Source organism: Vulpes lagopus, chromosome 12, assembly GCF_018345385.1.
Source record: "Vulpes lagopus strain Blue_001 chromosome 12, ASM1834538v1, whole genome shotgun sequence".
NCBI lineage: Eukaryota > Metazoa > Chordata > Mammalia > Carnivora > Canidae > Vulpes > Vulpes lagopus.
This window is the reverse complement of record NC_054835.1, coordinates 3,301,294-3,312,929: the sequence shown is the minus strand read 5'-3', so window position 1 is coordinate 3,312,929 and position 11,636 is coordinate 3,301,294. Positions and strand designations below refer to the sequence as shown.

Sequence of the window (11,636 nt, the reverse complement as noted above, 5' to 3'; positions counted from 1 at the left end):
TGAAGGGATATCTGTGAGCAGTGAGACCATTTCAGCATGATGTAGTCAGGGACCGCATCGATGTGGTTCAAAATGAAGCTCGTTTTGGAGAGTTCCCTCACTGTCGCACCTGCCAGAGGAGTTTGGGAAATTGCAGTGCTTGGCTGTTGGTCCTGGCGTGGTGCAGTGTTGGTGGGCGCCAGCATGTGTGTGGAATGCAGGACGCAGAGCCAGGAGAACCTGCCGGCAGGTGTCTGGCGCCTGAGATGCAGTTTTTACTTTCCAGCGCACGGTGGCGCTTAGGTCGCCCCGGCCCTGCTAGCAGTCACTAAGGCACCTCCGCTGCCACCTGCAGTCTCAACCAAACTCTAGGTGGCGGGACGTGACGGCCCGAGCGCCCAATCGACAGCCAGACTTTCGGCCACACTACAGCTCTAGCCAATGGGAGCCGGGGAGAGGCGCGGAGGGGGCGGGCCCCGCGGCATGTCAGGCAGAGGCGCGAGGCCCTCCTCCCGCCTCTCCGCCTACTCCAGCCTCCGCCGCCTCAGCTTCCCGAGCGAGCCCTGCGGCCGCCGGAGCAGCTCCCGCGGCGGAGCCGGAGCCGGATGGTCAGAGGAGCCCGGCAGCCCCAGCAGCCGCGGAGTCGCCTGGCCCCCAGGTGGGGCGGAGGCTGGGTCGGGGTCGGGGTTGGGGATGGGGTGGGGGCGCGGGGAGCGGGCCCAGGGGCAGCGGCTTGGGGCCGCGGGAGGGGCGGGGGGGTTCAGGCTGAGGGGGGACTCGGGGGACGTCCAGGGGCGGGGAAGCGGGCTGGGCAGCGGCCGCATCCTCGAGGCCGGATGAGAGGGGTGTGTGAGGGAAGGGACGCCGAGGGGTGAGGCTGGGGGCGCCGGGCCGGGCGGGGCAGGGCGTGCGCGCCCCGTGGACGGGCCGTGGAATGCGGGGGGCGCGGGGCCTGGAGGGGCGGGGCTCGGCCGGGGCAGTGCGCGCCCGGGAGGGGGTGGGCGCGGGAGAGGAGAGGCCGGAGGGGCTTGCGGGGGTGACGAGGCAAACAATGAGTAGGTGGAGGTGGGTGGTTTTGGGGAGCGGGGCTGTGGCGAATAGGAGCTGAGGATAGAGTGAGGGACTGGAAGGGAGAGCAGGGTTTGGGCAGAGAAGACCTCGGGGGAGCCGCGAGTCCAAGGATTGCTTGGTCTCGGTAAATAGGGGAAACAGAGCCTAAGGCGTTTGTAAGGTCAGGTGTGAGCTTGGCGAGCCTGGGGTCCTAGAGGGTGGCACGCTGAGTTTCCGGCGGGCACAGTAGGGCCGGGAGATGTGTTCTTGTGTGTTACTTTTAGTTACCATCTTATTTGGTTTGTAGACTGACTGGCACAGTGGAGAAGCCACCTCGAAAACGGAAAAGCAGGTAAGGCAAAATGCGTCCCTATTTTGCTTCATGTTTTTCCATTTGTTTGCTTACATCTGTGCCGTACTGCACGGTTACACAGTCAGTAGATGAAGTTTTTTCTTTAGCTCCTTTTGTACCGAATATAACTACACGCAGGATCCTTCTTTTGAGGAGTTCAGAGTACTACCTGTATCATCTGCGTGTGTGTGTGCGTGTGTATGTAAGATTATATGGGAAACAGACGTGGGTAATTGAGAAATCCTAGTTTTTTTACTTGCACTCTAATTTCAACTTCTCCGCTAGCTCTGTTTAAAAAGCTAGTGTTTGTGGGGGGCACCTAACTGGCTCATTTGGTGGAGTATGACTCTTGATCTCAGGGTTATGAGTTCGAGCCCCACGTTGAGTGTAGAGATATTTAAAAATAAAATTAAAAAAAAAAAAAAAAGGAGGAGGGACGCCTAGGTGTCTCAGTGGTTGAGCATCTGCCTTCACACAGGTGGTGATCCTGGAGTCCCTGGATGGAGTCTCGCAGTGAGCTCACCATGGGGAGCCTGCTTCTCCCTCCTGTCTATGTCTCTGCCTCTCTCTCTGTGTCTCTCATGAATAAATAAATAAAATCCTAAGAAAAAAACCCAACTAAACGAATGTTTGGGGCATCTGGCTGGCTTACTTGGTAGAGCATGCGACTCTTGATCTGAGGCTGGTGGGTTGGATCCCTGCCCTGGGCATACAACTTACTTTAAAAAGCAAAATATATTAAAAAGGTAATGTTTATTGAACATCTACTAAGTGCCAAGTACTGTGTGCGAGTGCTTTATATGTATTATCTTTTGTGATCTCGAAGCACCCCAAGGAAGCATGTACTGTTACCATTATTATGCGGAAGAGAGAACTGAGGCACAGAGAGGCCAAGATCACTTCTTTGATAAATAATAGAACTCCTATCTGAATTCAGGCAATCTGACTCCAGAACTTAGGCTCTTACCCATTATATTATAATGACTCTGATAAATATACAATTGAAAATATATTTTCTTTTATTTATTTATTTATTTATTTATTTATTTATTTATTTATTTATGATAGTCACACACACACAGAGAGAGAGAGAGAGAGAGTGGAGAGAGAGAGGCAGAGACACAGGCAGAGGGAGAAGCAGGCTCCATGCACCGGGAGCCCGACGTGGGATTCGATCCCAGGTCTCCAGGATCACGCCCTGGGTCAAAGGCAGGTGCCAAACTGCTGTGCCACCCAGGGATCCCTGAAAATATATTTTCTTATTACTTTTTCTTTTTTCATCATACGTAGTACATAGAGTCTAATAAACAAATCATGGGGAAATAGAAACAGAGGGCTGAAGTAGTCTGCAAACAAGTGAATTATTACTTGAGTGATAAAGAAGAGCATATATCCATCCCACAAATATTTTTGTGTGCATTCTGCATGTTAGACACTATATAGCAATTCTTTGTGGTCATGAGATTTCTTTTTCACAGATGTAGGCAGTGGTCTAGAGAGAAATTACTTTCTCTGCAGTAGGGAGGATGTGACCAGTAGGACCACTGTCGTAGTTGGTACTTGGTAAGTTACTGATGTGAGTAGGCAGACTGCCTCACCAGTAAGTAGATAGAAAATGCTGATGACGCAAGTCAAAGTTTCTTTGTCACTCTGGGTTGTACTGTTCTTTTTTTTTTCTTTTTTTTTTTAAAGATATTATTTATTTATTCATGAGAGACACAGAGAAAGAGGGGCAGAGACACAGGCAGAGGGAGAAGCAGGCTCCATGCAGGGAGCCTGACGTGGGACTCGATCCCGGGTCTCCAGGATCACGCCCTGGGCGGAAGGCGGCGCCAAACTGCTGAGCCCCCCTGGGCTGCCCATGTGCTGTTGAATATAGTAACCATATATGGCCATAAAGTGCTTGAAATGTGACTGGCATGGCTGAGGAACTAAACTTTATTAATTGTAATTAAGTTAAATTCAAAAACTGATACTTACTGGGAAATATTCAGATATGTTTGGAAAAATTGGCATATGTAAATCTACTTTTTTATCTGTAAGTTTTATGAACTCTATATATAGATCAAATATTTCTGGTGAAAATTTAATGTCCAAAGCAAGATGTGCTTTAAGTAAAAAAAATATCAGATTTCCAGTTAGTATACAAAAAGAGTGTAAAATTTCTTATTACTAATTTTCGTATTGAATATAAAATGAAATAATATTTTAGATCTATTGGATTAAATAAAAGTATTACTAAAGTTATTTTAACTGTTTTTCCTTTTTACTTTCCTAACATGACTATTCAGAAATTAAACATTATATATGTGGCTTACATTACATTTTTTTTTTGGACAGATTTTAACTCTCATTAACCCACTGCCAGTCTCTTGCTGTGGCCTCCTGACTTCATTCTCTACCTCAAATCTGTAATTCATTCATCATGCTGTGCAAGTTGATCTTGTAATTCTCTTGCTTAAATCTTTCCATGGTTCCCCATTGCTTATTGAACATAATTCAGACTTTTTAGCCTAATGATAAAAAGAGACTGCTTTTGGAGTGTCTAGGTGAGTCAGTTGCTTGAGCATCAACTTTTGATTTCAGGTTGGTTCCTGTGGAATCAAGCCCCTGCATTGGGCTCTGTGCTGAGCATGGAGTTTCTTGGAATTCTCTTTCTCTTTCTCCTTCTGCCCCTTCTCTCTCTCTCTCTCTCTCTCTCTCTCTCTCTCTCTCTATCTCACACTCTCTTTCTCTCTTACCATACTCTCCCTCCCTCCCCCAGGAGATTGCCTTTATTTCACTTCTGCCTGTCTTCCCACTTCCCAGCCACAGTTTAATACTGTGGCCCTGGAAATTCTCAATAATGGACCTATTAAATGTCCAGTATTAAATGATTTAACTTTCTGGTGAATCCTGCACAATGAATTAATTGCTGAATGTAACTCTATGTTCTGTTTGCCATTCCTAGAACTTATGTTCTCTCTTTGCTTTGGATTTTTGCACATGATTTCTCTTTCTCTCTGGAATACTTTCTCCTTGTTCTTGGCAAGCTCCTTCCTTTGAGATTCTTAGCTCAAATGTCACATCCTGTGTGTGGACTTTCCCACTCTCTCCTTCACCTTATTTGCTCCCATGATAGCTTGTACATACACCTAGGTATAGTGGTTTGGACTGTCTTTGAATCCGAACTCTGTCAAATACAAGCTGTGAGATCATATGTAAGTTAATAAACCTCCTTGAACCTCCATTCCCTCAGCTGTACATGGAAATAATAACAGTTCAACCCTGGGGTGCCTGGCTGGCTCAGTTAGTAGATCATACAACTGTTGATCTCAGGGTTATGAGTTCAAGCCCATGTTGGGTGTAGGGCTTACCTAAAAAAAATTTTTTTGAGGGGGCACCTGGGTGGCTCAGTGGTTGAGCATCTGCCTTTGGCTCAGGTCATGATTCTGCGATCCTGGGATGAAGTCCTGTATCAGGCTCCCGACAAGAGCCTGCTTTCTCCCTCTGCCTATGTCTCTGCCTCTCTCTCTGTGTCTCTCATGAATAAATAAAATCTTTTTTTTTTTTTTAGAAAAAAGGACAAATTTTATGTTAATAAAGCAACCATCAAGTACTGTTTATTTCCCTCCTCTTTTCTAAAGGATTAAAAAATAAGGTATTAAGGTAAAGAAGAAATGAGAGAAGAATAATAAACCAGTGGCAAAGTTAAAATATAGATTAGAAAATACTGTATAGTTACTAAAGATGGGTTCCATATTTGGCCCTGAATTTCCTCAAATAAAGCAAAGAAGAAAATAAAGCTCAGCTTCTAGATTCATGTGTTCATAAAATCAAACATATGTTGTTTAAGAGAAGCATACATTTTTTTGAGAAGAAAAACTGATCTGAGTTAATAAACCTCCTTGAACCTCCATTATTAACTGAGAGATCTGAGAGAAACTTTTCTTACTGGTCTTCATGGTGGGGACACTGGTTTTGTGGAGGAGGAGATCTCTATAATAATCATAGTAGTGAGTTTTTAATCATTGCTTCTTAAAATGCTTCTCAGTCAAGGTTCATGTAATGCCAGTAAACATTCTTCAAAGGGGCAAATCAGTGTATAAGTATACAGCTCATTGTTGGCTTGGTTTGGTTCAGAGGTAAGCAGGGGTGAATAAGTTGGAGGGATTCTGTTTATTCCCAGCATCTAGCCTAGTCCCTGGCACTTCTTAGAAAACAGTTGGTTGAATTATTGAATACAGGCACTCTTAATCTTAAGGACTTCTCTATGAATGTTATTTCTTTTTTTTTAATTAAAAAAAAAGTTTTTTTGTTGTCTTTTTAAAAAAATTAATTAATTGATTAATTAATTTATAATAATCTTCATACCCACTATGGGACTCGAATTTATAATCTCGAGATTAAGAGTCATGTGCTCTTCTCACTGAGCCAGCCAGGCACCCCTAAAACTATTTTCTTAATAATACTAAGGCTTTACTTGCCTTTTAATTATTTGCTCTCATTCACAGTGGAATTTTCTGAGGCTACAGTTGAGAATGATTTCACTTCTGCTCTGATGGCTAATGGAATGTGTGTTTCTGTATTACTGTGTTTAAAATTTTTGCTCTACAATCTAATATAAATATTGATGGATATACCCACAGAGGTAGTTTTTAAAAAAAATATTGTATTTATTTATTCACAAGACACACAGAGAGGCAGAGAAAAGGCAGAGGGAAAAGCAGGCTCCCTCTGGGGAGCGTAAGGCGTGGATCCCAGGACCCTGGAATCATGCCCTGAGCTGAAGGCAGATGCTCAACCACTCATCCACCCAGGTGCCCCACAAAGATAGTTTTCAAAGGCTGTCAGGGGGCTCCTGCAACCAAAAAGTTTGGGAGAATATATCGTAAGAAAGATTAAATATTCCTTCACTCTCAATTCTTTTTTTTTTTTTTTTTTGAGAAATTTGTAATTTATTTATTTATTTATTATAAATTTATTTTTTATTGGTGTTCAATTTACCAACATACAGAATAACACCCAGTGCTCATACCGTCAAGTGCCCCTCCCAGTGCCCGTCACCCATTCACCCTCCCCTTCCACCACCCCTTCCACCACCCCTAGTTCATTTCCCAGAATTAGGAGTCTTTATGTTCTGTCTCCTTTTCTGATATTTCCCGCACATTTCCTCTCCCTTCCCTTATATTCCCTTTCACTATAATTTATATTCCCTAAATGAATGAGAACATACAATGTTTGTCCTTCTCCGATTGACTCACTTCACTCAGCATAATACCCTCCAGTTCCATCCACGTCGGAGCAAATGGTGGGTATTTGTTATTTCTAATGGCTGAGTAATATTCCATTGTATACATAAACCACATCTTCTTTATCCATTCATCTTTCGATGGACACCGAGGCTCCTTCCACAGTTTGGCTATTGTGGACATTGCTGCTATAAACATCGGGGTGCAGGTGTCTCGGCGTTTCATTGCATCTGAATCTTTGGGGTAAATCCCCAATAGTGCAATTGCTGGGTTGTAGGGCAGGTCTATTTTTAACTCTTTGAGGAACCTCCACACAGTTTTCCAGAGTGACTGCACCAGTTCACATTCCCACCAACAGTGTAAGAGGGTTCCCTTTCTCCGCATCCTTTCCAACATTTGTGGTTTCCTGTCTTGTTAATTTTCCCCATTCTCACTGGTGTGAGGTGGTATCTCATTGTGGTTTTGATTTGTATTTCCCTGATGGCAAGTGATGAGAGCATTTTCTCATGTGCATGTTGGCCATGTCTATGTCTTCCTCTGTGAGATTTCATGTCTTTTGCCCATTTCATGATTGGATTGTTTGTTTCTTTGGTGTTGAGTTTAGTAAGTTCTTTATAGATCTTGGAAACTAGCCCTTTATCTGATACGTCATTTGCAAATATCTTCTCCCATTCTGTAGGTTGTCTTTTAGTTTTGTTGACTGTATCCTTTGCTGTGCAAAAGCTTCTCATCTTGATGAAGTCCCAATAGTTCATTTTCGCTTTTGTTTCTTTTGCCTTCGTGGATGTATCTTGCAAGAAGTTACTGTGGCCGAGTTCAAAAGAGGGTGTTGCCTGTGTTCTCCTAGGATTTTGATGGAATCTTGTCTCACATTTAGATCTTTCATCCATTTTGAGTTTATCTTTGTGTATGGTGCAAGAGAGTGGTCTAGTTTCATTCTTCTGCATGTGGATGTCCAATTTTCCCAGCACCATTTATTGAAGAGACTGTCTTTCTTCCAATGGATAGTCTTTCTTCCTTTATCGAATGTTAGTTGACCATAAAGTTCAGGGTCCACTTCTGGATTCTCTATTCTGTTCCATTGATCTATGTGTCTGTTTTTGTGCCAGTACCACACTGTCTTGATGACCACAGCTTTGTAGTGCAACCTGAAATCTGGCATTGTGATGCCCCCAGATACAGTTTTCTTTTTTAAAATTCCCCTGGCTATTTGGGGTCTTTTCTGATTCCACACAAATCTTAAAATAATTTGTTCTAACTCTCTGAAGAAAGTCCATGGTATTTTGATAGGGATTGCATTAAACGTGTAAATTGCCCTGGGTAACATTGACATTTTCACAATATTAATTCTGCCAGTCCATGAGCATGGAATATTTTTCCATCTCTTTGTGTCTTCCTCAATTTCTTTCAGAAGTGTTCTATAGTTTTTAGGGTATAGATCCTTTACCTCTTTGGTTAGGTTTATTCCTAGGTATCTTATGCTTTTGGGTGCAATTGTAAATGGGATTGACTCCTTAATTTCCCTTTCTTCAGTCTCATTGTTAGTGTATAGAAATGCCACTGACTTTTGGGCATTGATTTTGTATCCTGCCACACTGCCGAATTGCTGTATGAGTTCTAGCAATCTTGGGGTGGAGGCTTTTGGGTTTTCTATGTAGAGTATCATGTCATCGGCAAAGAGGGAGAGTTTGACTTCTTCTTTGCCAATTTGAATGCCTTTAATGTCTTTTTGTTGTCTGACTGCTGAGGCTAGGACTTCCAGTACTATGTTGAATAGCAGTGGTGAGAGTGGACATCCCTGTCTTGTTCCTCATCTTAGGGGAAAGGCTCCCAGTGCTTCCCCATTGAGAATGATATTTGCTGTGGGCTTTTCGTAGATGGCTTTTAAGATGTTGAGGAATGTTCCCTCTATCCCTACACTCTGAAGAGTTTTGATCAGGAATGGATGCTGTATTTTGTCAAATGCTTTCTCTGCATCTAATGAGAGTATCATATGGTTCTTGGTTTTTCTCTCGCTGATATGATGAATCACATTGATTGTTTTATGAGTGTTGAACCAGCCTTGTGTCCCGGGGATAAATCCTACTTGGTTGTGGTGAATAATTTTCTTAATGTACTGTTGGATCCTATTGGCTAGTATCTTATTGAGAATTTTTGCATCCATGTTCATCAGGGACATTGGTCTGTACACTCTCAATTCTTGATGGATGCTCCTGTATCAGTAGGTCCATAGGCCCCTCCTTGAGGCACCTTTCCTTCCTTTGGGTGTTTTATGCTTAAAGGTCCAGAATTGCTGCCATTGGGAGTCTCCAGCATGGGCTTCCTGAATATTATTTCTTGTAGTCAAGTTTTAGTAAACATCAGGCAGCAATGAGTTTAGGCTTATATCTCAGTTAAGAATCATGAGAGCAGGGGATCCCCGGTGGCTCAGCGGTTTAGCACCTGCCTTTGGCTCAGGGTGCGATCCTGGAGTCCCGGGATTGAGTCCCACGTCGGGCTCCCTGCATGGAGCCTGCTTCTCCCTCTGCCTGTGTCTCTGCCTCTCTCTCCCCCTATGTTTATCATGAATAAATAAATAAAATCTTTAAAAAAAAAAAAAAAGAATCAAGAGAGTATGTATTTTGATGTCTGATTAGGTCAGATCCTGATCAAGTCAGGATTTAGGCCTGTATGAACAGCCAGTATACATCTTGAAAGAGGTCCTGTGCACAAGACCATGATTTTCCTCAGAAAACAGTTCTGGAATTGCTAAAAATAGAAAACAAAATGACCGGTTAAAGCCCTAAAGATAGATTCTAGAGAAGGGATGTAATGATCATAGCCAGAAATTTTTATAGCTGGTATTATCAGTTGCATACTATAGCTATAACAATTCTCAAAATCAGTGGAATGACTTTCTGATGAATACTTCAAGATGAATTAATTGTTGTATTTGGCCTTAAGCATTCCTTTGAGTTGGCCTGCTGTGTAGAGTTGTTGACTGTTGTACTATATATCCTATTAAAGTTTGGAAAATGGTTGCCAAAAGTATCATTTTTATTTTAGTATAGTTGCTGTTAAATTATTCTTTTTGATAGAAGTCAGTTAGTGGTGGGGTTTTTTTCCTTAAGCTTTTATTTAAATTCCTGTTGGTTAACATATAGTGAATTTAGTGATTCAACACTTACATACAATATCTGGTGGTCATCACAAGGGTCCTTCCTAATCCCTATCACCTACTTTCTTAAAAAGATTTTATTTATTTATTCATAAGAGACACAGAGAAAGAGGCAGAGACATAGGCAAAGGGAGAGAGAGAAACCGGTTCCTTGCAGGGAGCCTAATGTGGGACTTGATCCTGGACCCTGTGATCACGCCCTGAGCTGAAGACATGTTCAACCACTGAGCCACCCAGGTGCCCCCCATCACCTAATGGACTCAACCCTTCTCCATTCCCCCCAACCCAGTTATCTTTTAAGTACATACCAAACTATAATAATGTTTAAGAAGAACTAAAGTCATTTGAGATAAGCATTTTATACACTACTGTTAATAATTCTTCATGTATTTTTTTTTGCCTCACTAAAACTTTTTTTTTCACTAAAACTTTTCTTTCTTTATCTTAGTATATCTTTGGTCCTATCATTGAGTGGGTGTTCAGTAAAACTATAGTGAACCAGTAATGAATTGGTAGCAAGAGGGACATAGTGTAGGATGGGGCTTCAGTGGCCCAGAATACTGTGACACTATTTAAGGATCCTGATAAACTGTACTAGACTGAAAAGAGTTTTAAGATTAGGAAATTTGATCTCTATGTGATTTTGGAAAATTCTGAAGACTTCAACATGTCTGCTTAGTAATGTTTGGGTCATTGGGACACCTGGGTGGCTCAGCAGTTGAGTGCCTGCCTTTAGCCAAGGGTGTGATCTTGGAGGCCCAGGATCGAGTCCCACATAGGGCTCCCTGCATGGAGCCTTGCTTCTTTCTCTGCGTGTGTCTCTGCCTCTCTCTCTGTGTCTCTCATGAATAAATAAATAAATAAAATATTTTAAAAAAATAATAATGTTTGGGTTATGAGTTAGAGCATCTTCTTGGAACCTGTCCGGAACAAGACCCATTTGTTTGGCTAGGATTCATATTGAGTAAAGCTTTAGTGTATGATTTGGGGGCTTTTCTTAGTGATGTGTTTAAAGCAAAGATCATTTTGGTGGTATATGTACTTTGAATTACATTTGAATTATTTTTTTTTAAGATTTTATTTATTTATTCATGAGAGAGAGAGAGGCAGAGATACAGGCAGAGGGAGAAGCAAGCTCCACACTGGGAGCCCAACGTGGGACTCGATCCCGGGACTCCAGGATCACGCCCTGGGCCAAAGGCAGGTGCTAAACCGCTGAGCCACCCAGGGACCCCCCCCCCCCCCCGCCTCTTTTTTAAAAAGACATTTGAATTCTAAAAACATTTCAATGCTCACTAGTCCAGGATACTAGGGATATAGACATGAATAAGATTTGGGCCTTGCTGGGATAAAACTCACGTGGTAATGGAGAAGGCAGACTCAAATAATGGGACAGTATAATGACTCTGTATGTATACAAAGGGTTTATAGTAATTCTGCATACTGATAGTGAGGGCACTTTCCCCAGGCATTTCATCTAGGCCCTGGAGGTCTTTAGGAGGTTACTTTGGTGGTATTGTGACTGTTGAAATGCCAGAGCAGGCCCTGGGTGGAATTACTAACATTGAGGTCTTACGTGAGCAGAATTCAGGACCTGAACCAGGGCAGTGTCAGGTGGGGAAAGAAAGTTGTTTTTAATAGTTTGGGCTATGGTGTCAGTTTTTAGGGATTAAGCTGTGGTTTTCAAAAAGGGGCAGTTTTGTCTTCCGGGGACATTTGGCAATGTCAGGAGACATTCTTGGTTGTAACAACTAAGGGCATCTAGTGGGTGAAGTTACAAATAAATGCTGCTAAACACCCTATAGTTTGTAGAATGGCCTCCCACACCAAAGAGTTATTTAGCTCAAATTGTCAGCGATGCTGAAGT

The 11,636-nt window shown here is 42.8% G+C and overlaps 1 protein-coding gene across 3 annotated transcripts in view; it reads left to right on the top strand.

Annotated features, from left to right (window-relative positions):
- Window positions 1-498: 498 nt before the first annotated feature.
- Window positions 499-11,636, top strand: part of SCAI (suppressor of cancer cell invasion) — a 158,148-nt gene continuing 147,010 nt past the window's right edge. For all 3 annotated transcript variants that reach the window (XR_005983072.1, XR_005983071.1, XM_041724840.1), the window contains exons 1-2: window positions 499-637; window positions 1,337-1,381. Coding sequence is in view for 1 of the 3 variants with exons in the window: in XM_041724840.1 (XP_041580774.1) it covers window positions 585-637; window positions 1,337-1,381 (98 nt within the window). In the remaining 2 variants the exon portion in view is untranslated. The remainder of the gene's footprint in view (window positions 638-1,336; window positions 1,382-11,636) is intronic.